The sequence below is a fragment of the Nomascus leucogenys genome, chromosome 22a (genome assembly GCF_006542625.1).
Source record: "Nomascus leucogenys isolate Asia chromosome 22a, Asia_NLE_v1, whole genome shotgun sequence".
In the NCBI taxonomy this organism is placed as follows: domain Eukaryota; kingdom Metazoa; phylum Chordata; class Mammalia; order Primates; family Hylobatidae; genus Nomascus; species Nomascus leucogenys.
In genome coordinates this window covers 70172656-70199820 of record NC_044402.1, presented here as the reverse complement: position 1 = coordinate 70199820, position 27165 = coordinate 70172656, and the positions used below count along the sequence as shown (strand labels likewise).

Genomic DNA, 27165 nt, shown 5'->3' with positions numbered 1-27165 from the left:
AGGGCAACAATACAGGCGGCCAGCCTGGAATAGGGAATCAAAATCCAAGCTGGGTAAGGAGATTATCCACATGTGCAAAGAGCAGGAGGCATCAGAGCCAAGGCAGAATGAGGAGGGCATCCAAAAAGAGGAAGAGCTTGGTGCGGGAGTTTCAAGCACGAAGAGGGTGTGAACAGGGCTTCTCCACAGAAGGGCAGTCCAAAGTGGGGGGTCAGAGCCCAGGCAGGTTAAGGAGGGTGTCCACGTGTAGGAAAAGGGGGAATAGGATGAGAACTCAGAGTCAAAGCAAGGAAAAGAGGGCATCCATGCAGGGGAAACAGAGGCAACTGAGATGAGAGTTGCTTCTCATATTTATATATGAGATTAGTCATACATAAATATGTATTTATAGATAAGTAAATATATTAAAGATAATGGAAGTCAGGTTTCCCACTGTTGAAGAAAACTAGAATAAATCCTACCAGTGTTAAACTGGAATTAAAAATATCAGTCTGAACTCATAGCTTTCACTATAGACTGAAAAATATAGATGCAAATTTGTATATGTACTCATATACATATACTTCTCTGTTCACTGTGAGGTCCTGGGAGCAGTGATACCCCAATAGCAGTGAGCACAAGCAGCACCTAGATTTTTCTTTTTTTTTGAAACAGAGTCTGGCTCTGTCCCCCAGGCTGGAGTGCAGTGGCACGATCTCGGCTCACTGTAAGCTCCGCCTCCCAGGTTCACGCCATTCTCCTGCCTCAGCCTCCCGAGTAGCTGGGACTACAGGCGCCCGATACCACGCCCTGCCAATTTTTTTGTATTTTTAGTAGAGACAGGCTTTCACTATGTTGGCCAGGATGGTGTCAAACTCCTGACCTCATGATCTGCCCACCTGCGCCTCCCAAAGTGCTAGGATTACAGGCTTGAGCCACCGCGCCCAGCCAAGATTTTTCTAAATACTGTTCCACACTAAAAGTAACCAGGGATCCATAAAGAAATGATTGATTCCAGAAATGGGTGGGGAAACTATGAGTCTGAAACATCCTGATGGGCCAGAAAACATGGAAGTTCTCAAAAAATGATGGGACAAGCAGAAACTAAGCTTAAAGGGGCTCTCACTGGCCAAATCTGAAATAATTTGAGCATCAAATAATAACAGTAATAGCTTATAACCCACTGAATAAAATAGAAACTATGACTCTCTAGAGACAAAAATGAATGAATTGAAAACTGGATCAAAAAATACTTTATTAATTACATGAGAAAAAGGGTAATTTTATGATGAAGGAGTCTAGCAGGTACCACCCTAATCAAGTGATCAAAGGAACATCATTAGTAACAGAACACAAATCACAAACTACCAGATAGGATGTGATGAAAAGACTACAACATCACTTCTGTAACATTCCTGAAAAAGAAACATAATCTGAATCTAATCATGAAACAAACCCAAATTGAGAAGGATTCTTCAAAATGTCACTGTCCTGGCCAGGAGCAGTGGCTCACACTGGCAATCCCAGCACTTTGGGAGGTTGAGGCGGGTGAATCACCTGAGGTCAGGAGTTCCAGACCAGCCTGGCCAACATGGTGAAACCCCGTCCCTACTAAAAATACAAAAAAAATCGGCTGGGTGCGGTGGAACATACCTGTAATCCCAGCTACTCAGGAGGCTGAGACAGGAGAATTGTTTGAAACTGGGAGGCAGAGGTTGCAGTGAGCCAAGATCGTGCCACTGCACTCCAGCCTGGGGAACAGAGTGAGACTCTGTCTCAAAAAAAAAAAAAAAAAAAAAAAAAAAGCCACTGTCCTAAAATGCAAAGAAAGACTGGGAAAATGTCTCAGAAGGAGATTAGAGACATGATAACGAAATGCAAAATGCAATTCTGAACCAGATCCTTTTTCTATAAAAGATATCATTGGACAACCGGTAAAACATGAATGAGTTATAAGAATTAAATGTTAATAATATATTAATGATTTTTATGGTTGCATTCTGGCTATATAAGAAAATGTCCTTGTTTGCAGGAAACACTGAAATGCATGGGGGTAGTGAGGCATCAAGTCAACAACTGAACTCTCAAATGGTTCAAGAATAGAAAGTTCTTTGCTCAACTTTTCAATAAATTTGTGATTGTGTCAAAAATTTTTTAAACAGAAAGAAAAAAAAAAACACACACACAAGAGATAAAATTTGCCTGCCCTCCACATACACACACAAACACACAGCAACGGTTCTGTGCGCCCAGGGTTCAGAAATCAGATGAAGTGGGGGTGAGCTGTCTGAAACATAGTCTTTCTTTTGCATATGGCATATTCTGACCCTACTTCATAAGAGGAATAGAAGGAGCTTCTGATGGTAAACTTGGCTAACGAATAAAAGCAATTACTTGTTCAATTCCTACATACCATGTCCTGTGCCAGCTTTTCTCATTATTAACACTAATCACCTTTGTTCAAGTCCACCTTTTCCTACTCTGACAAGCAGAACACTGTCCAATTAATAGAGTTGTGATACCCTTTTCATTAATCTCCCCTATCCTATTCACATTTGCATTGTCACTTTTATATATTCAACTGAAACTATTTCACTCCTGAGAAATAACGAGACATATATACTTAATAATGGAAAAACAAATCATGCCACTCTTCTCTAGGAAATAAGCAGACATATTAGTGCGCTCCAGAATCTCCTAAATGTCAAAGAACTAAAGAACTAGTCTCCCCTTTAGATTTCTCTTTTTCAAAGCCTAATAATATGTTCATTACTTCCTTCCCTCTCCTATGAAAAGGTATTCATTATTTTCAACATTAAATGAAATCTAACACTTTTCTTAAATGTCTTTACATACATCAAAAAATATACATACCTCATCTACGAAGTTAATAGCATCAAACCAGTCTTGAAGAGCTTCAAGGCAATATCTAACAACATTTCGGGTATATTCTTGAGTTTCCTAAAATAGTAAGTTATATGTAATAAATTTATAATATATGAACATACATATATTTGCAACATTAAATTATACGTAATTATATGCATTGTGTATATATAAAATGGTAAAATGTATAATAGATTTTCAAGATTATATTTGCCATTTCAAGAAACTCTCCCTTCATAAACCAGTGACAAATATGAAAATTAAATAAGTCAATATGCTTCCTTTTTCACAATACATTTCTAAAAATGAATGAAAGCAGAAATAGATTTTAAATAGATTTAAATCAGACTCCATTTCAAGAGACCTCCCCCCCAATTTATTATAAATTCCCTAATGTCATTGTTTAATGGGTACAGGGTTTCTTTGGGGCTGATGAGAAAGTATTGGACATGGATAGTAGCGACAGTTGTACAACACTGTAAATGTACTTCAAGTCACTGAATTTTACAGCTAAAAATAGTTAGTGGTAAATGTTATGTATATTTTACACAATTAAAAAGAAAGGGCAAAGCATATGTGGCCTGTAAGTAACCTGTGAATACCCTGACTTACAACAGAATTTGGGAGAAGAAATGATGTGTGTGCCACTTGAAACAAGAGTACTGTAAAAGACAACTACAATGTTTTGTGGTAAAACAGATCCACTAAAATAGGAGAGTTCTAAATTAAACAGAAATAGAAATAATGATAGGCTTGCTTACCAAAAACAAAAAACAAAAAACAAACAAAAAAAAACAGGCAAAGGATTTAAAAAGACATTTCTCCCAAGAAAATACACAAATGACTAATAAGCACATACAAAGATGCTCAACATCATAGGAAAATGCAAATCAAAGCCACAATGAGATACCACTTCATACCAACTAGAGAGGCCATAATTTTAAAACTGTAAAACAGGAAGTGTTAGGAAGGATGTAGAGAAATTGGAATGCTCATATATTGCTGATGAGACTGTAAAATGGTACAGCTGCTTGGAAAAATTGTTTGCAGCTGGGCACGGTGACTCATGCCTATAATGGCAACACTTTGGGAGGCCAAGTCAGAAGGATCACTTGAGGCCAGGAGTTCAAGACTAGCTGGGACACAGCAAATCTCTGTCTCTGAGAAAAAATTTTAAAAATTGGTCAAGAGTGGTGGCGTGCATTCACAGTCCTATCTACTTGGGAGGGAGGCTGAGGTGGAAGGGCTGCTTGAGCCCAGGAGTTTAAGGATGCAATGAGCACTCCAGCCTGGGCAACAGAGTGAGGCCCTATCTCAAAAAGAAAAAAAAAGTTTGGCAGTTCTTTGGTAAGTTAAATATAGAGTTACCATATGACCAAGCAATTCCACTCCTACGTATATTTCCAGAAAATTGAAAATATATGTTCACACGAACAATGTACATAAACATTCACAGAAGTATTATTCATTGCAGCCAAAAGGTGGAATCAACCCAAATATGTATCAATTGATGAAAGGACAAATGAAATGTTGTATATCCATAAAATGAAATATTAGCCAGACAAAGGAATGAAGTACTGATACATGCTACAACACAGCTGAACCTTGAAAACATTACATTGAGTGAAAGAAGTCAGACACAAAAGGCCACATATTATAGGATTCCATTTATATGAAATATCCAGACTAGGTAGATTTAGAAAGGTTGAAAGTAGATTAGTGGTTTCCAAGAGATGAGGGGAGGTTGGAATTGGGAGGTATGCAATTTCCTTTGGGGATGATGGAAATACTCTGGAATTAGATAGTAGTAGTAGTGGTAAACTTTGTGAATACACTATAAACCACTGAATAGTATATACTTTAAAATGGTTAAATGGTGAATTTTATCTCCTTTTTTTTAAGTTAAAAAAAGATATTTTGGGGCTTCAACGTATAATGTCTAAGTGCAGAAAGCATCAAAGCCACGTGGGTTAAACTCATCAGCTACCTATGTAAATTATATAAATATGCTTTTTTAAAAAGCTGAAAGTCTCACATTCATTCTTGACTTCTCCTTCACCTTACTCATCTCCATGTCCTGTCAATTCTTGCTTGATATTATAATATAGCTTCATGCTTATTTCCATTGCCACAATCCAGAACAAAATCACTTACCTGGTCACCTTACTAACATTCTCATCCTGTTTTAATCTATGCTATATGAGATTTGTCTTTCTAAAATATTATTTGATACATTCTATTCCATACCTCTCACTGAAAACAAATTAATGGCACTTATAAGTTATCATAAATAATCTGTCATAACCAAACTAAAGTAGCAGGCAACTCACAGATAAATAAACTTTTAAAACCAAAAGTTCTCCTATTTCATCAAGCATTTGGGCAATGGGGTACCATTACAGGCTCTTCGCGCAAGCGTAAACTGGTACCACCCTTCTGGAGAACAATTTGACAAGTAGGTACTAAGAGTCTTTAAAAAGGTGACCAGTTAATTCCATTCATAAATACAGCATATTTAATAATCATGTTCTGATTGTCTCTTTCCTATCTTCCCACTACTACCACCCCCAACCCCCAAAAAAGTCAGTATGCATGCTAACTTACTAGTTTTATGACCTTGAGCAAATTACTTAAATTTTATGAGTCTCAGTTTCTCCATATGTAAAAATGAGCATAATACAACCTACTTGCCAGTACTGTTCTGAAGAGGCAAGTGAAATGATGTACATTAAATGCTCTGTATCATAGGTTAACACTATATCTGACAAATAGTTAAGTGCTCTGAAGAGTCAAGACCACATTAATCTTCTATCAAGTCCGTAGTAACCTATAGTTGCCACTGGATGAAGATTTTGCAGCTTATTTTTCTCCTCAGAAAGCAAGTATCAGTAAAATTCTAGAAACGTGTCATCCTCTTATCCAATCTTCATGTCATTAGTTAATCTAGCATTAAAAGTATGATGCTCTACTGACTGAGCTATCTGGGTAGTATTACTTTTTTTAACTAGCCCTTAATGTTCCCAAGAATCAAATAGCATTCAGTGCAATCATACAAAGACAGTAATTTATCAAGTGAAGTTTCCTTTTAAATTACTTAATCCTTAAGTTTTATATTTTACACTAGGAAAATTTAAACAGAGAAATAACATTTTTTTCCTATAAATAACAGTGTTTCTTCTAGTTTATACTTCTAAACCCTGACAGCACTGCAGCTAAAAAGCTTTGGACATTCTTGCTTTAAAAACAATAACAGCAAAGTGATAAAGAGCATTGGTTTTTAAATTAGATGAATTTGCTTTCAAATTCAGCGTCTACTTATAGCTATGTGAACTTAAGTTATTTAACCTCTGAAAGAACACAATGATGCCATGTACTTTATAGGAGATGCAATGAATGTTAGATAAGAATATATGAAAAGTGCCTAGAACAACGTCTCACACAGTGTAAGTGCTCACGAAGAGAATGTCTTATCTAGGAACCAGACGCTCCTATAACTGAGAAGTTACTCTCTCAGATACTGCCAGGACAACAGGAGCCTGTTTTCTCTCTGTTCTCTTTACTTCATAGATTAGGTGAACTATACTGCATTGTAATTCTAGCCTTGAAAGCTGAAATATGAACTACTGCCCAGAAACAATGATTTTTCATTATCAAAGAGATAAACATAACCTCAGCCTCATAATTCAAATTCATCCTAAACACAGTAGTCAGAATAATCTTAAAATATTGATCTTTTTGTATCAATATCATATCAACCCACTTTACTGAGTCTCTATCTTCTGTGGACTTATATACATGACATGGCATTCTTCTGATTTTTCTCTTCTCCCTGTCCTTAATATCTAAATGTCAGTTCTTTCTTCGGGGTTCACATCTCTTTTCTCCCTATTTAATCTCATCCATCCCTTGGTGATAAATATCTTCTATATGCCGAAGGGTCTAGAATGTATAACCTCAGTCCAGACTTACTTTTTGAGCATGAGACTCATATATCCAACTGCCTATTCACTATTTCTACTTGGACATTTCATGGGCATCTCAAACTTAACCTATTTAAAGCTAATTCTGATCTCTCTAAACTCGACATTCTCTCAGTCTTTATTACCTTTGTAAATAGCACTTCCATACACAGTTACTCAAAAGTCTCTCTCTCTCATCAATAATGTACAATCCATCACCAAGCCTGTAGATTCTACCTCAAAAATACATGCTGAATATCCAAAATATACTTTGAATATATATATATATCAAATATATGCTACCTGAATTTCATGTTTAGACTATTGTCACAGCATCTTTTTATTTAATTGACAAATGATAAATACATGTATTTATGGGGTACAATGTGATGTTTCAAGATATATATATATATACACACACACACATGCATTGTTGCATGGGTATATCAAGCTAATTAACATATCCATCACCTCAGACATTTATCGTTTTTTTGTAGTGAGAGCATTAAAAATCTATTCCTTTAGCAATTCTGAAATGTAAAATACATTATTATTAACTATAGTCACCATGCTGTGCAATAGATTTCAAAAAGTTATTCCTCCTCTCTAGCTAAAACTTTGTACCCTTTAGTCAAAATCTCCCCATTTCCCACTCTCTCAGCCCCACCTTCTGGAAATCATCATTCTACTCTCTACTTCTATAAGTTCAACTTTTTCAGATTTTACATATAAGTGAGATCAATTTACCAAAGCATCTTAATTGGTCTATTTACTCCTGGTCTTGCTGCTTCCCACCCACCCTACTCCTGCTCAAATCCAGTCTTCTCCAGGAATAGAACGATCTTTTAAGTGTAAATCTGATCACATTAAACCCTTCCTTAAAAATCTTCAGTGGCTTCTCCTTAAAATTGAATCCAAGAGTCCTTAACATGATCTGCAAATACCTGCAATAATAATCTGATCTCTGCCTATCTCTCCAACTCCACCTTGTTTACTCTGTGGTTCCAGCCACCAATTCCTTAAAAGGACCAATCACGGCCGGGCGCGGTGGCTCACGCCTGTAATCCCAGCACTTTGGGAGGCCGAGGCAGGCAGATCACGAGGTCAGGAGATCGAGAACACCCTGGCTAACATGGTGAAACCCTGTCTCTACTAAAAAAAAATACAAAAAATTAGCCGGGCTTGGTGGCGGGCGCCTGTAGTCCCAGCTACTCGGGAGGCTGAGGCAGGAGAATGGCATGAACCCGGGAGGCGGAGCTTGCAGTGAGCTGAGATCGTGCCACTGCATTCCAGCCTGCGTGACAGAGCAAGACTCTGTCTCAAAAAAAACAAAAAACAAAAAGGACCAATCACTTTCCTACTGAAGGTAGGCTATTCCCTCTTATCTCCCCCATGACCAACACCAACCCCAATTTAATATTCACAGAGCTGGGTCCTTCATATTCTCTCTTCATAAAGGCATTCGCTGATACTCAAATCTTCAGTCCTCATACTCATTACTCTCCCTCATAACAACCTGTTATTTTCCCATAGAGCACTTACAAAAGCTTGTGAAGTAAATCAATGTGTTTACTTATTTAAGGTTTATCTCCCCTATGAGAACAAGAACCATATCTATTTGGATCAGTACCAAAAACTTAAGCATCTAAATAATGTCTGGCATATATTTTTTGAATAAATGAACAAACAAACCTCATATTATATGACAGTTTCTTGATAAATGGTACAGTGGAAATTAAACAAGGTACACTATGAAAACAAACCTGACTGGAGGAATAAATGAGTAGATTATATATCTGAGTCTTGAGAATTTTTTAAGAAAACTTTAAAATTTCAAAGAGTTAACATTAATTGTTCTTCATTTTGGTTAGAATCACTACACAGGTCCCACTGCATATCAAATGAATCAAAACCTCTGACACTGGGGCTTACACATACATATTTTTTAAGCTTCCAAGATAAGTCTCATGCAAGAAAAACACTGAGCCAACAAAGGAGAATGAAAGACCATATGCCAAAGAAAGAGACTATCTTGAACAAAAGCACAGGAATCAAGAAAAGACACTGCATGTTGAGGAATAATAATCAATCCAATAAAGGCATGGAGGGAGAGGGGGTATAGGAAGATGAATTATAGGCTGAGGTGGGCAGATCATCTGAGGTCAGGAGTTTCAGACAAGTATGTGCAACATGGTGAAACCTTGTCTTTACTAAAAATACAAAAATCAGCCAGGCATGGTGGTGCACACTTGTAATCCCAGCTACTTGGGAGGCTGAGGCAGAAGAATCACTTGAACCCAGGAGGCAGAGGTTGCAGTGAGCTGAGTTTGCACTCCAGCCTGGGTGACGGTGAGTGAGGCTCCATCTCAAAAAATAAAAATAAAAATAAAAAAGATAATGAATTATGACAGACAAGTTGAGGGCAACTTGTGGAGGATTTTAAATGTCTCTACAGGAAAAACAGATGTTATCCTGTAGACTGATGGGAACTTGAATGATTTTTAAGTAAAGGAGAGGGAGATATACAGAGCTTAGAAAAGTAACTTTGGTATTGAGACAGATTACAGTAGAAAGAGTCTAGAAACAGGAAAACCAGTTAAGAAATTACCTTAATAATCCATATTTTTAAAATACTGAGAAATAAAGGAAAAAAGCAGGAGAGGAATATTTCTAGAATGAAAGATTCTTAGCATCTGATTACAGGTTAAACACAGTTAGTACAGCTAGGGAAGAAAGTTTCCAGAATGGACAATTACATAATTTAAGATACCATTAAATGACAAAAAGGGCACAAAAGGAAATATAGTATGGACAGATATTTTTTAAAAGTTAATTCAGAACCTGAGAAAATTCATGTACCTACAAGGGGATCTACATGAATAATCAGACCTGTTAGAAATTTGAAAAGGGCCAACATGGTGAAACCCTGTCTCTACAAAAAATACAAAATTTAGCCAGGTGTGCTGGTGCACACCTGTAATCCCAGCTACTCGGGAGGCTCAGGCAGGAGAATCACTTAAACCTAGGAGACGGAGGTTGCAGTAAGCTGAGATGATGCCACTGCACTCCAGCCTGGCGACAGAGAGACTCCCTCTAAAAAAAAAAAAAAAAGAAAGAAATTTGAACCTAGTAAGACTGTAACAAGGCTGTGAGTCATCTGCATTTAGAGAATGGCTGAACTAACAAAAGAAAGTATAAATCTACTTAAAGAAACACATACGTTTAAGTGGTAGATGGAAGAGAGCTTCACAATAACAAAGAGCAGGCTTTACTGTCCCATTTCTCTTTCACTTTGTTTTTAAAAGGTCATTAAACAGACTGAGAAATTCAAATATGTTTAAATGAGCTGACCAAGTCACCCAAGTAAGAAAGAGGCAGAGCCGAAACTAGAACCCAGGGCTTCAAAATATGTCTACTACAAAATCTTGTCCAGCATGATTACTGGTATAGGATAACAGGCTGGAACTGCATGGTGTCCATACATCAAAATTTTAGTCAAGTGTTTAGTTTAATAGGGTCAGGGGATTCCATTTGTCTGCACTGCCCAAGGTTTCCGGAGACCCATCAAACCAATGCTTATAATATTATATATTATAATATACATTGTATAACAACCACTGGAAGGTTTGTGGAATTTATACTTGTTTTGTCCTTGGAATCTTGAAAGTGTAATATTGAGGACTATCCTACTCCTTAACGGCAAAAAGCATTAGGCAACCGATAATAAATGAAACAATAAAGATGAATGTGGAGACTAATGAAGTTCCAAAGACTGTTCACAATAGCAACAGGCTGGAAAAATCTGATAATAATGAATTCCAAACTGCCTAAGAATGAAAATTACTGTCTCGGGTCAGTTTTCATAAAGCTGAATTCAATTTGAAACAAAATTAGACACTGCATATTATATACAAATGAACAAACCAATATTTTCACAAGTCTTTTTCTTAAATAAACACAGAAATTAACAAAAATATTTCCAACATACCCTAACTTTACAATGTGATAAAAGCCCCCACATTGGCTGTGCACAGGCCTCAAGTTCAGCAGCAAAGGCAGCATAGTAGGTCTGAGACTCAAATTCCACATGCTCATTTAGTTCTCGCTTGTTTAAGTTCATACCTGGCAAAAATTAAAGCAGATATAAACCTTGTCAAGTGGAAGCACACATTCATATTAAATATCAAGTACAACATTTCCCAGTCCCAAACACATTTATGTACACAAGTGGCATTACTGACACAGTACATATAGAAATAAGTAAATTCCTAAAAATGAAACAATCTAGTCCTTTCAGAATTTTTTACAAACTACGTTTTCTTAGAAACATTTTATGAATTGTCTCATGCAACAAACTGAATATCTTTTGATAAGAAAGTCAAAAAAATTTGAATTGATGTTAGTTGAAAGTTTTACGTAAGTGTTATGAATCTTTCTCAGACAATAGATTTCACATTTCTAGATTAATGGTTACAAATGCTTCAAAGCCAGGCACAGTGGCTAATCCCTGTAATCCCAGCACTTTGGGAGGCTGAGGCAAATGGAATGGTTGAGCCCAGGAGTACTAGACCAGCCTGGGCAACACAGTGAGACCCTGTCTCTACTAAAAATAAAAAAATTAAGTTAAATTTTTTTAAATGCTTAAAAAGTTATACTCCTGTTTCTTTTACAATCATTTGACATTTTTCCTAACTCCTTGGTATGTTTTATGAACAATTTATTAAATTACTTACAAATACCAGTTAAAATAATGAGCTATTTCATGTGTAGCCTGAATGATGTGCTATTGTATTTTAATTGATATTTAATAATTTAGCATTAGGAATTTTGTAAACCAAAAAATTAACAAAGGCATAAAATTCATACCTTGAAAGAAAGATACAAAGTTCATCCATGTAACTAACAAGCCGTGATCCTCCAAAAATCTCTTGGCCACACTTTGATGAGAAAGAATATTAATAAAATCACTAACAAGAGGCCAGTAAGTGTTATTCTTCAGCAATGCTTCTCCACAGTTCACTACCACATGTAAACTATTTTCTTCATCTAAAAAAGACATACACAACCCAAAAATTTCATAAGATTTTTTTTTAAAGCTTAACCAATAATACAGAATATATACACTTTAGAATCAGATATACTTAAATTCAAACCCTGGCCTTCCATTTAATACCTATATGGTTTTAGGCACAATATTTACACTCTCTGAATCAATTTCTTCATTTATAAAGTGGAAAATAAAAACATCTATCTTAAAAGAATTACATGAAGCATTAACAAAAAGTACTTAGCACATCATTATAGCAATTATTACCATATGTCCAATATATGACATGATACTGAGGTAGCTGTATGTTTATAAAACCTTATTTTCTTGATTCTAATGATATAATGCAATATTTTCTGTTGCAATCAATAAAAAATTTTTACCCCTAGATTAATCTCATTTCATCTTATCAACCAAATCTGTATGATTTCAAGAGATGTACATTTAATTGCTTTCTTCTATTCAAAAAATACATCAATCTAATTTTTAGCAAACAATATTTCAAAGATAAAAAAACACACATTTAAAAAAAGAAACACACACACACACACACACACACACACACACACCCCAACTTCTTAGGCCTTGAAAAAAAAATCCTCAAAGTTTAAATACATCGTTGGGAGTGGTGGGAGGATAGGCTTGTACAAAATCTTTATCATTAAAAATTATTAGTATATATGCATTCGCTCTCTTTAACCTATTCCAACTTCACTGACTCACTGGACTAGGAAGTTTCCATTCCCATTGTAAAACATATTAATACCCATAATACATGGAATGCTCAAGGCTCATAGCTCATTCCCTGTACACAGGCTGGGGCGTATGGTTACCTAGAGTCAATTTTTGTTTCTATTCATGCTAATTGTTCTTTTTATCATAATTACACAATTTAGATCAAAAGTACATGAACTAATGACATATGAAAGCACAGAGAGGTATTACAGAAATTGAATTATATGCTTTTGAGAGACAATAAAATAAAAACAAGCGCCAGGAAAAAAAGCTAAAAAACTAGGGACAGAAAAATCATAAAAGCCTATAAGTACATTTTACACTCAGATTGCTTTATATTCTAACTCTATTTTAAAGAGATTAAAATTGGAATCCACAGATGATGCTTTATAGATGTGCTATTTATAAAAAAAGATGAGCGAGAACTCCAGTCAAGGAAACCATATCCTGAAAATACTTTGCCCAAAGTTAAAAGCCTGGAGAATGAACACACAGTTCTGTGTTTTAAGTTAAAATACAATGTTTAACGTATATATATATTTTTTCAAAGATGGGGGTCTCACTATGTTGCCCACACTGGACTCAAACTCCTGGGCTCAAGCAGTCCTCCCACCTCAGCCTCCTCAGTAGCTGAGATTACAGGTATGTGCCACCACACCCGGTTCTTATCATTTTTTAAATGATTCCTCACTTTAACCAACTTATTCAACTACCTACCTACCTGTCATACTCATCAGTCAGGAGGGCCTCCACTGCACTTTTTAACTTCCACACATTAAACTTAGGTTTCAGTCCATAGGATTATTTTACCAAATATTAAATAAGTTTAACAATATCTAAGAACAGTGCCCACTGAAGTTAAATACACTCTCTTTCAGTACTTCTCAATGGACGAGAGAGGGTCTAACTCAATGAGGAAGTAAGGATTAGGGGCTTTTTACAAAGTATTTATACTAACCCCTGACCATGACTGACAACTACTGTTCCACTTTTGAGCTAGTGAGCCATTGATATTGATGCAACAGTGCTAAGGAATGTTGGGATTTTTTTTAAGTTAAAAATTGAGAATCACTGTTCTATATAATTGAAACCAGAGGATGAATAAGCAGAATATAATTAATCAAACTCACTATTTTCCTGACACTGCTTAAATACTACTGTTCTTGTAACAAATGCCTTGGAATCATTAATGAAATAAAATGATTAGGACTTCTATTTTTACTCAAACTGGTACTTTCCTCATTATAGATATAAAGAGCAACGATTCAGTGTTAAATTAAATTCACTCATCAACAAATATTTATTGAGCACCTACTAAGGGTCAAGTTTTCAACTAATCTCTGAGAATAAAGTGGTAAATAAATCAAGATTTAGATGATCTCTGTCTTCATGGAGATTAACATCTAAGAAGGCAGAATGTGATAAGGGCTGTAATGGGAAAAGTACAGGGAGTCATAAGAACAAATAAAGCTAGACTACAATTCAAGAAAAGACTTGGCTGGGCATGGTGGCTCACGCCTGTAATCCTAGCACTTTGGGAGGCCGAGATGGGCAAATCACCTGAAGTCAGGAGTTCGAGACCAGCCTGGCCAACATGGTGAAACCCCCACCTCTACTAAAAACACAAAGTTAGCTGGGCGTGGTGGCGGGCACCTGTAATCCCAACTACTTGGGAGGCTGAGGCAGGAGAATCACTTGAACCCGGGAGGCGGAGGTTGCAGTGAGCCGAGATTGTGCCACTGCACTCCAGCCTAAGTGACAGGGCAAGACTCCATCTCAAAAAAAATAAAAGATTCTCCTGAGGAAATGAAGTTTAAACTGAGGCCTATAAAATAAAGCAGGAATTAGGATTAACCACATAAACTAGTGATGGTGGAGATGGTGCTATAGGCAGAAGGAGCAATACCTAAGAAAACGTTAGAATCACTTGAAGAAAGAATACAGAGGATGCATGGTACAAATGAGGCTACAGGGTCTTATAAACCAGTGTCAGGACTTTAGAGTTCACATGAAGAGAATGGAAAGCCACTAGGGGGTTTTAAGAGAGAGAACATTATAAGAAGTGTAATGTAAAAAGTGACTGAAGGAGAGTGACAACAACTAGAGATAAGAGGCTTAGAGATGGCCATGGTTTGAACTATGGTGGTGGCAAAAAGATGCAGTGATGAAGAGGCTATGTAAAGATATTCAGAAGATTTGAAGGACAGAGTTGGTAATGTGTGCTATATCTGCAAGGAGTAAAAAGAAGTCAAAGACAACTCCTAGGTTTTTAGGCTGCACAGCTGTTTAGATAGTTAGACAGTGGAATCAAAACACACATTCATGTGCTCATGTACATACATATATACACACATACACACACAAGATAATGTAAAAGAAGCCAGATCAATGGAGCAATAATGAGTCTTCGCTACGGACGTTGTGTGTTTGAGGTGTTTATAGACATCCAAACAATGTAGTTCAATAAGTAGTTTGATATGCAGAGAGGAAAGGCAATCTGGGATTATGAGCATCTACAGACATTCCTATGTCATGCAACACATGGTTTTAGATTTCACTTTACAAAGACTGTTTCAAAAGACAAATTCTAACATTTCTGGAACATGAAAAATTATGAGCTATGTTTGGAACCACAAAGCATATGGTATAAAATTGAATATAAAAAAGTACAAGTAGAAGGTAGGAATCACATACTACTATAAGGCTTTTTCCCTTTAGTCTTCAGCTATCGCTGTGGCCAAATTCTCATTGTATCAGCTCCTGTATTTATTAAAAGTATAGATAAAATTTTAAAATATCATCTAACAACAATTCAAGCCAAGGCTAGATAGAGGCTGCTAAAAAATAAAAAGAAAGTACAGAGATCCTGTTGTAATATCTGTGGCTAGTTGTGGGTAGTTCAGTATAGCTATGTTTTATTCTAATACTCAGAGTAAAAATGGGAAAAGCTTATGATACTTTTAGAAAAGCAGTAAATATATATCATGATATCTTATGCTACTACTGAAGGAGGAAAAAATAGTATGGCAAAGTTTGAAGGCTTCCAAAGATAGTTTTAGACCTTGGCTGGAAATAATGTAATTTACTGCTAAAAAAAAGTATATTTAAAGATCTTAACAATCTTTATTTCAGCTTGTTGAAAATTCAATTTGTATAAGAATTTCCAGAAAAGACTAACTGCATTAGAAGCAGATGTAAAAAGCAACTGATACCATATAATATGGTTTCAGAAAAATATGGGAAAAGTGTGAAAAGCAGAGACATTAGGACAAAGTGCCAAGAAACACCAATATTGATAGGACAAGTAGAGAAGAGTACTGGGCCACAGAAAGAGAATCAACAGTGTGAAATGCTACTGAAAATTAAGCAAGGTAAAGTTTAAACTATGACCACTGGCTTCCTCAACAGGTAGTTTACAAAAAGGGTAAACCACATAATTTATCATATAAACTGGGACGCTTTTGAGCGTAAAAGAAATTGTATTAATAACTACGTCAGACTAACAGGCATAACTTAAGGCTATTCTGGGAAAACTAGGACTATGGCTACATGAGTCATGGACAATTTTGTAGATTTCAATAGAACAATGGGAGTGAACATCAGAATGAGGTAGGTAAGGATACGAACATAAAAAGTGAGGAAAGCTAGCTATTAAAAAAAAAAAATGGGAGGCAGGTTTAAGACTCACCTTGTTCCCAAATATTCTCCCTTAAAGGCCAAATGCAAACCATATGTAATAAGCACAGCTAAATCAGCTGGTGAAGAAAAGAGACTCCAGATTCTTTTAAAAGAACAGGTACTTCTAAATTTTGTTTTCTCAATTATGAATTTAAAACACCATTTTGCCGCAAAGACTTCATGACTAAAACACCAAAAGCAATGGCAACAAAGCCAAAATTGACAAATGGGATCTAATTAAACTAAAGAGCTTCTGCACAGCAAAAGAAACTATTATCAGAGTGAACAGGCAACCTACAGAATGGGAGAAAAATTTTGCAATATATCCATCTGACAAAGGGCTAATATCCAGAATCTACAAAGAAACAAATTTACAAGAAAAAAACAACCCCATCAAAAAGTGGGTGAAAGATATGAACAGACACTTCTCAAAAGAAGACATTTATGCAGCCAACAAACATGAAAAATCCCCATCATCACTGGTCATTACAGAAATGCAAATCAAAACCAAAATGAGATACCATCTCAGGCCAGTTAGAATGGGGATCATTAAAAAGTCAGGAAACAACAGATGCTGGAGAGGATGTGGAGAAACAGGAACGCTTTTACACTGTTGGTGGGAATGTAAATTAGTTCAACCATTGTGGAAGACAGTATGGCGATTCCTCAAGGATCTAGAACTAGAAATACCATTTGACCCAGCAAATCCCTTTACTGGGTATATACCCAAAGGGTTATAAATCATGCTACTATAAAGACACATGCACATGTATGTTTTTTGCAGCACTGTTCACAACAGCAAAGACTTGGAACCAACCCAAATGACCATCAATGATGGACTAGATAAAGAAAATGTGGCACATATACACCATGGAATACTATTGCAGCCATAAAAAAGGATGAGTTCATGTCCTTTGCAAGGACATGGATGAAACTGGAAACCATCATTCTCAGCAAACTATCACAAGGACAGAAAACCAAACACTGCATGTTTTCACTCATAAGTGGGAGTTGAACAATGAGAACACATGGACACAAGGAGGGGGACATCACACACCAGGGCCTGTTGGGGGGGCAGGGGGCGGGCGGTGGGGGGAGGAACAGCATTAGGAGAAATACCTAATGTAGATGACAGGTTGATGGATGCAGCAAACCACCATGGCACATGTATACCTATGTAACAAACCTGCACATTCTGTACACGTACCCCAGAACTTAAAGTATAATTAAAAAGTAAAAAAATTTAAAAAAACACCATTTTTGTGAAAAGTCTGTCTTTAAATATATAATTCCATATAAGAATATCATTGATACAGCTGAGTGACAGCAGACACCATTTCAAAAAGGAAAAAAGAAAAAGCAATATACGTAGATAAATCTCTAGGAAAGAATAAGTCATATTACATGAAGTTAGTAAAACTAAAACATAAAGCAGCTTTTAAATTTTCCTTTAAAAAGTAAAGAAGTAAGCTGGGCATGGTGGCTCATGCCTGTAATCCCAGCACTTTGGGAGGGCGGGGCGGGTGGATCACCTGACGTCAGGAGTCCAAGACCAGCCTGGCCAATGCGGTGAAACCCCATCTCTACTAAAAATACAAAAAATTAGCCGGGCATGGTGGCGGGCGCCTGTAGTCCCAGCTACTCGGGAGGCTGAAGCAGGAGGATCAGCTGAACCTGGAAGGCAGAGGTTGCAGTGAGCTGAGATCACACCATTGCACTCCAGCCTAGGCAACAAGAGTGAAACTCCAGCCAGGCGCGGTGGCTCACACCTGTAATCCCAGCACTTTGGGAGGCCAAGGTGGGTGGATCACAAGGTCAGGAGATCAAGACCATCCTGGCTAACACGGTGAAACTCCGTCTCTACTAAAAATACAAAAAATTAGCTGGGCGTGGTGGTGGGCGCCTATAGTCCCAGCTACTCGGGAGGCTGAGGCAGGAGAATGGCATGAACCTGGGAGGCAGAGCTTGCAGTGAGCTGAGATCGCACCACTGCACCCGAGCCTGGGCGACAGAGCGAGACTCCGTCTCAAAAAAAAAAGAAAAAGTGAAACTCCATCTTTAAAAAAAAAAAAAAAAAAAGGTGAAGAAGTATATTCTTTTTTTTTTTTTTTTTTTTTTAAGAGTTGCTTGAGTATAGTCCAATCCCCCCCCCCCCCCCCCCCCCCCCCCCCCCCCCCCCCCCCCCCCCCCCCCCCCCCCCCCCCCCCCCCCCCCCCCCCCCCAGTATATTCTTTAATGTAAATAATGTATTATGCTCCCACTATACCTACAATGGGAACGCAGACTCACAAAGTAGGTAAGAAAGAGTACAGGCTTTGAAGTTAGACAACCCGGCCTTACCACTCAGAGCTGTAAGATCACAGATCATTGACTTCAACTCCCTATGCCTCAGCTGCCTCATCCATAAAATGGAGATGACAATACCTACCTTCAAAGAATTATTGATGGTTAAGTGATATAATGCATATAAAGTACTGAGAAAAGAGTCTAGCATATAGTTGAGTACTCTAGAGATGGTAGCTATCATAATTAGCTAGCTATTATATATGACGCATTACGCCTTGCACTGAGTTCATATCAATTTTCAGGACATGGTGTCACACCTGAGAACAGACAGATTATCAGCATAAGGAGAAAACAGGAGCTGATATGCACAAAGACGCAAGAGCAGAACAAAGCAAGGCTCAACTATAAGATTTCTCCTCCTCAGAGAATGGAGAGGTCCTAAGATTTAATTAATCTGAAGTATTGTTTGTTGTTATTTTTAAAGTTTAGCTCCTAGTGCCAACAAGTAAAGACACATTCTATCAAAGTGTCTTTGATAGGGACTGGCTGTGTCAAGGTTAAGAATAGTAAGAGTTCTGACATTAGGAGCCAGGAAATCCTTCTTAAGTCTGTCATTTGCTAGCTGTATAACCTATGGCAAATTGCTTAACTTTCCTCAGCCTCAATGTACTCATCTTTAAAGCAAGGATAATAATAATGCCAATCTCAGAGACTTGCTCATAAGCTTAATTGAAACAATATATAAATAGTGTTCAACACAGTACCAGGTACACAGCAAATATTTAAATACTATATATTATTGGCCAGGCATGGTGTCTCATACCTGTAATCCCAGCACTTTGGGTGGCTGAGGCAGGTGGATCACCTGAGGTCAGGAGTTCAAGACTAGCCTGGGCACCATGGCAAAACCCCATCTCTACTAAAAATACAAAAATTAGCCAGACGTGGTGATGCACACCTGTTGTCCCAGCTACTCAGAAGGCTGAGGCAGAACTGCTTGAACTGAACCCAGGAGGCGGAGGTTGCAGTGAGCCAAGATCGTACCACTGCACTCCAGCCTGGGGGACAGAGCAAGACTCTGTCTCAAAAAATAATACTAATAAAAATTATATATATATTTATATATATGTGTGTATATACATATATACACACATATACATATATATAGAATTTAAGGGAGGTAAAGTTAAGATGAGTAACTACAGAGAAATGAGAACGGGAAGAGGTACAGAAACATTATCGCAGGTTGAAGAGTATCAACCACATAGTGGGCACAAAAGGAGAATATAAAGTTCTCACTAAGGGAGTAAAGGCAAGATTTATCCCAATTTTTAAGTTATAAAAGTATAAGCATGTAAAAATATCTAAGACTGACAGCAGCAAATTTATGATTAAAAAAACAGAAACATGTCTAATAAGGAAATGACTAAATAAACTATGGTATGGCCATGATATTAATACCTGCACTTATTAAAATGCACGTTTTTGACATGTACACTATGGCAACTTTTTAAAAAGTATTTATTGTATCTATAAATATAGTCATCGCACAAAGAGAAAAGAAATATAACAAAGTGCTAACAACAGGTATTTGTGAATAACAAAACTACAAGTGCTTTTAACTTTTTCTTTTAACTTCACTGGAAATTTTCAAAAATGTCCATAACAAATATGTATTACTTTATAATTTTTTTAAACATAAGGTGTTTTCAAGACTAGTTATACAAAGTTCACTAATGCCAGAATATTATTAATAATACTAAGTATCATTAGTAATTAGTAATATTACTAAGTATACGAAGTACACTAATACTAGAATAATAATACTGATAATAGAACTAGTGAATATAATTCTGAGTTACCTTGTAGCTCACTTTTAATAAGGCAACTTTCCATCATGTATAATAGCACAGTGACCATAATATCCAGCAGCTGACATTCTTCTGTTACCTGTCTGGCTAGCTCCTCATTGCTGAACAACTGAACACTAATATGCACAATTCTGTTAGACATTGTGTCTGATTCATGACTTTTCTTCAGTGTTTTCATAATGAAAGCATAATGCTGAACAAAAGTTTTTGTAAAAGCAACCTGTAAACATTTTAATAGAAAGGAAAAAACATATTAGTTTTAATTTTTAATTTAAAATCATTTTCAATATACCATGTTAACATTTTACAGCTATTACTAATTTATAATAATGCCCAAGATAACTAAAAAAATAATCTCGATGGTGAGGTAGTCTTTCACTTTTTTGGAACATTTGCAAAATATTTTGATGGTTAAAGAAAAAAAAAAAATTTTTTCCCCCAAGACGGAGTCTTGCTCTGTCGCCCAAGCCTGAGTGCAGTGGCATGATCTCGGCTCACTGCAACCTCCGCCTCCCAGGTTCAAGCAATTCTCCTGCCTCAGCCTCCCAAGTAGCTGGGATTACAGGCACACACCATCACGCCCAGCTAATTTTTGTACCTTCAGTAGAGATGTGGTTTGGCCAGGCTGATCTCAAACTCCCGACCTCTGGTGATCTGCTCACCTTGGCCTCCCAAAGTGCTGGGATTACAGACATGAGCTACCACGCCCAGCCATATTTATTTTTACTCTTATTTTTACTCTTATTTCCTTTATATGTACATTTTCTCTGTTTTTTTTTTAGCAGATATAAAGACACACAAAACAATGACACTATTAAAGTGTCTCTCCTAACCTACACCATAAAAATAACAGCATGCTTTATTTTCTTTTCATACACTGAGCTTCGTCACTTTGCCATAACCATATGATGGTAACAGGTGGGTTCTGACCTCCTGGGGCTAGAAACTTCACCTGCCAACATTTGTATGTAAGTCAATAACTGTTCTCTCTTTAGCAGCTGTGACCAGAAACTTTTCAACCCATGCTTTTCCCAGCCTGATCTCACAATCTAAATTCAATTGCCCCCATTAAACATTCTCATAGCACCTTGTATTCTTCTTCAGAGGATTCAGAACAATTTGCAACTACATATTTATGTCTGCAAAATAACAACTGTGGTTTCAATGTTTGTTCCCCAGCACTCCCTCCAGACCAAGTTCCATGCAGAAAAGCAATCCTTTGGAATTCTGCTGAGTAATGCTGCTTTGCCACAAAGCTAAGACACTGTGCCTTTTGTGAAGAACTTGTGTTAGCAAGAGAAGAAACTAACACTTGTTTATAATGTTATATCAACCCTCACCTGAGAAATATATCAAAAAAAGATTTAATAATGAAAGGCAAAGAAAAAAAGCAAAATTCAGAAAAGCAGGAAAATATATAGATACCTTATACTCTTGATCCGGAAGCATGTTGAGTAAGAAAGTTACCATCTTTTGAGGGAATTCATATTTTATAGTCCAAAATAATAGTTCTTCTAGGAAGCTTTTATGCTTCAAAACATCCATTATGGATTGATCTGCACAAGAAAAATGAAATTTATCAGTTAATGATTGAAGTTGCTCATCTCATTTTATAACTAATAACCCATAAACCATAAAATGTGAAAGTATCTAAAACTTAAAAATATCCTTACAATAATGCAATAATATTGACAAGCTAGATTTCTATAATGTACACAGTATATAAATAAGAAAAAATTTAATGCATATATTTTAATATAAAGCAGTAAGTGGAAAAATGAATGGGGGGAATGGATGCCCTTTTTAAATAAAGGTATTCAATGGAAGACAGCATTATCTACTGGAAAGTCCAAGGCCAAGTGCCACTTCTCAAAGGCCAGTCTGTCTCTTCCAAAGCTCTGCATCCTTGCCAAGTTTAGTCAACAGAAGGTCTCAAGAGGTATATGAGGAACTAGGTATTTGAATACTTTCACGTTTCCTTCTCTCACTAATTTCTTCCCCTGCAAATGAACTAGAAAATTCAGACTATTAATCTTTGTCAGAGGAAATGATCTTAAGTTACTGCTCTGGATCATCAGCTCTACCACAAAGATACCAAGAGGATATAAGAAGTGTCAACTATGATGTACTGGCTCCAGTGACACTGCTTAAGCAGGGGCTAAACTTAAGATGAGAGACTGGAAAAAACAGTATCTCACATGCATCAAAATCCTCAGGTGCAGCCCTAACTACATCACTGTTCAAGGTGTCTTGCAGGATAACCTCGTAGAGTTTTTTCAATTAACACTACCCCAGCTTTATACATCTTCTAGTATTGAATAATGTGTTCATACCACATCTCCCCAGGTAGTGGGTCTAAATGAGTAACAATAAGCTCAGTATGTCATCACTTTCTTTAAAAAACATTGCATTTACCAAGGCTTGAATCAGTCCTTATTAGATATAACTTTAACACAGTTTTTTCATTAATAACTAAAGAAAAAACAGCACCAAAATATCCTATATATTCTGAAGATATTATGATTTTAACTACAGAGAGGCAAAAATATCTTCCAACTCCCTAATTCCATTTCAGTGGTGACATAAGTGATATATAGTAGTGGTTAACATACAAAGACAAGTACAATATAATACTATACATCTTTTTTCCTTTTTTTTTTTTTTCTTAAGAGTCACGGTCTCACTCTGGAGGCCAGAGTGCAGTGGCGTAATCATAGCTCACTGCAGCCTCAAACTCCTCAGCTCAAGTGATCTTCCCACCTTACCCTCCCAAATAGCTAGGACTATAGGTGTGCAAGACCACACCCTGCTAATTTATTTTTTATTTTTTGAAGAGACATGGTCTTGCTGTGTTGTCCAGGCTACATTTCTTTATTATTAGCAATTAAGTAATTATTTTCAAAACTCAGAATTTTCTACTTATAAAACAGAAATCTATTCTTCCTGAAACAGATCATTTCCAGGGCATGACAATGATTTAAAAACAAAAACAAACCACGATTGCAAGAAATGAGGTAAAATACAGTCAAAAGAACTCACTGACAGATTCAAAGACAAAAAGTAACAAAAACAGGGCCCAAGAGAATCAGGTAGCAGGAATTTAAGATTTGTAACTAAAAAGTATAATATAGGCTCGGCGCAGTGGCTCACACCTTAATCTCAGCACTTCGGGAAGCTGAGGTGGACAGACGGCTTGAGCTCAGGAATTTGAGACCAGCCTAGGCAACATGGCAAAACCCTGTCTCTAAAAAAAATACGAAAATCAGCCAGGTGGGGTGGCATGCGCCTGTAGTCCCAACTACTCGGCAGGTTGAGACAGGAGGACTGGATCGCTTGAGCCTGGGAGGCAGAGGTTGCAGTGAGCCAAGATCATGCCATTGATCATTCCAGCCTGGGTAACACAGTGAGACCTTGTCCTGAAAAAAATAAATTATAATCCACAGCACACTGCTGTACCTAATTTAATTCTCACAATTCACTTAACACAATGTGACTGATAATTTCACAGACTACCAAAATAAAAGCTCATTGGTAAGTGCTTCTTAATGTATTTACAAAGCTGAACAAAACTAGTACTATTAATCATAGAATTCATAGTTACGACTCTGCAAGCCCTCATTAGGCAAATGAAAGGCCTGAAGCCATCATAATTATTATTAACTGTCAAGCACTTAGAAGAAAATATACATTAACAATGTTTTAAATCAATTAAACAACCTGAATATACCAGGAAAGCTGTGGCTTCTGCTAAAATGAAAATAGCCGCGGTTATGTAGAATTCAGTATTTTTATCTGCAGACCAAAAAAACTCCAGCAATGTCTTCTTTGTTGTTCTTAAAATAGGTGATGTCAGTCTCCCAAGATGTTAAAGCACATGTTATATTGTGTAATATTATGAAAATGTAGTTAGAAATGCTTCCATTAGTTATGTTTGACTATCTTTAAATCTTGACATGACTTTTAACAATGTGTAAACTACCTTAAGTCAAATTGTAAAAAGAGATTTTTAAAGAATCACTATGCACTATAAATGCATGATTAAAGCAAAGGTTTTAATTAAGAGAGCAGAGTTCAAGTTCTGCAACTCACTAGCTCAATAATCTTGGAATCTTGGCCATACAGTTAAAGCCCTCAAGGCCTCAGATTCCTCACCCTTAAAATGCAGGTTTAGAGAACAGGCAGTGATGACGTTAGCATAGTGTCTGGCCTCTTCCTTACCATTACGTATTTTCTTTTCAGTGTACTTTTCAAGCTGTGGAACAAAATTCTTACAAAAATTGAGCAATTCCCTAAACTTCAGATATCTGCAAAATAAGGTCAGTTTTTGAAAGCACCTGGGGTTCTAACTCACAAAGCCATTCCTTCCATGTACATACTTAAACTGAAAATGGTAACTGATAGTCTTAAATCTCAGTACTATTTCTTACCATTACAAGGAAGAGAAGGCACTCAATCCAAACACACATGTGAAAAAGTTCAGGCATTTAAAAACAGACAAAGAAAAAAACACTTTAACTTAAGTCTGCATAAAAAGTATCTTCAGTCAGAGAGTGACCAGGCTGAAGGAAAACAACGACCTCTTACACCATAACAGGTATTTTCTGGGCACCCCTAAAGCTTAAACTCAACTATGTGCCTAACCATCTCCAACTCGGATGTGTCACAAGGACTCAGTTTAATATCTGATAAGTTAAAGAGCCAGAAGGCCATATGTGTTCCTAATTTCCTTCAGACATACAGGTTCTCTGCTGAGCCAGAAAAAAATGAGAACATATGTGTATGTGTGCATCCTGGACTGCAGATCAAATTCCATACCCTTTCCTAGCAACCCCCAAGTTAAATGCAGCAGCATAGTAACTGAGACTTAGAAAAGGAACCTGCAACTCAAAGTGCCTGCATATTCCACCTTTCTAGGCAGTCCTAGACATTTCACAAGATACACTTAATCAACAGCAGAAGTAAGAAATTTCTTTTCATCAAAATAATATTTTAGCCTCTGGAGACTTTCTAAACCAACCACACGTTAAGATACGAAAATCCCTGGCAAAAATCCAAAGCACAGACTTGTCAACTAATCGCAAGTATTCTAGAAAAGCTTTTAGTGACAGTCAAGTAAACATTGTGGTTAAAAGCTTAGGCTCTGGGATATGAATTAAGGATCTACCTCTCATTAGCCATAATCTCTGACATGTCTAACACATACAAAAGGTTCAATAAATATTACTCATTATTGTTACTAATCTAGTCCCTCACTACAAAGCATATTTATAATACTTTCTCCTTTGAGTAAACACGTGAGTCCCTACTGAGCCTTTAGAACGTGTTAAGTACTATTTGTTCATTCCGTGTGTGTGTGTGTGTGTGTGTGTGTGTCTGTCTGTCTCTCTCTCACCATGTCATCTCCCTTATCTTTTTTCCCTCTAGAAATTGCATACCCCACATTATAAAAGGAACCAGACCAAACTACAAATTCACACAAAAAACACTGGAGCCAAATCAATCAATCAATAAAAAGACTTCCTTTTGGGGGGGGACTCAAATATGATAATGCGTATTTTATGATGAAAATAATGCACAAAACCCAATAGTAATCCCTTAACAATACTTTCACCAAGACTTATTGGATAAATCTAATAACATAAGCCTCCCTTCGAACAGCTTTGATGTCAATATGGCTAGCCCATCAAGTATTTTTAGTGATTAGGCATTTTTTAGAAACATTTTATTCAAGAAAAAAAAATAATAATAAATAAAAATACCTTTGGTGCCACTGCTTAGTTTTACCCTTTTTCTCTTGCCCAGACCTTGACTACCATCCTGATCATCCTGAAGGAAAATAAAATTAGCATTATACACAGTCACATTCATAAACTGATATGCTTTATAAATGTGCTTACAAATTACATTAAACACATAATATATGCATGCTTACATATTACAAATCAACATCTATGTATTTGCTATAATATATATTTTAGTGTTAATTTTGATTTTAAAATATACTGAAATATCCCTAAATATTAAAACACAAGAGCTGTTTTTTTTTTATTATTATACTTTAGGTTTTAGGGTACATGTGCACAATGTGCAGGTTTGTTACATATGTATCCATGTGCCATGTTGATTTCCTGCACCCATTAACTCATCATTTAGCATTAGGTATATCTCCTAATGCTGTCCCTCCCCCCTCCCCCAACCCCACAACAGTCCCCGGAGTGTGATGTTCCCCTTCCTGTGTCCATGAGTTCTCATTTTTCAATTCCCACCTATGAGTGAGAACATGCAGTGTTTGGTTTTTTGTCCTTGCGACAGTTTGCTGAGAATGATGGTTTCCAGTTTCATCCATGTCCCTACAAAGGACATGAACTCATCATTTTTTATGGCTGCATAGTATTCCATGGTGTATATGTGCCACATTTTCTTAATCCAGTCTATCGTTGTTGGACATTTGGGTTGGTTCCAAGTCTTTGCTATTGTGAATAGTGCCGCAATAAACATACGTGTGCATGTGTCTTTATAGCAGCATGATTTATAGTCCTTTGGGTATATACCCAGTAATGGGATGGCTGGGTCAAATGGTATTTCTAGTTCTAGATCCCTAAGTAATTGCCACACTGACTTCCACAATGGTTGAACTAGTTTACAGTCCCACCAACAGTGTAAAAGTGTTCCTATTTCTCCACATCCTCTCCAGCACCTGTTGTTTCCTGATTTTTCAATGATG

The 27165-nt window shown here is 36.7% G+C and overlaps 1 protein-coding gene across 1 annotated transcript in view; it reads right to left on the bottom strand.

The window, feature by feature from the left end:
• The window catches only part of UBR3 (ubiquitin protein ligase E3 component n-recognin 3), a 254404-nt gene that overhangs the window by 168382 nt on the left and 58857 nt on the right, over nt 1-27165 (bottom strand). Inside the window, exons 6-11 of the mRNA XM_030802267.1 lie at nt 26201-26267; nt 21867-21997; nt 20433-20661; nt 11691-11870; nt 10813-10946; nt 2854-2940 (exon numbers count right to left, since the gene is read on the bottom strand). Of these exons, the coding sequence (XP_030658127.1) occupies nt 2854-2940; nt 10813-10946; nt 11691-11870; nt 20433-20661; nt 21867-21997; nt 26201-26267 (828 nt within the window). The remainder of the gene's footprint in view (nt 1-2853; nt 2941-10812; nt 10947-11690; nt 11871-20432; nt 20662-21866; nt 21998-26200; nt 26268-27165) is intronic.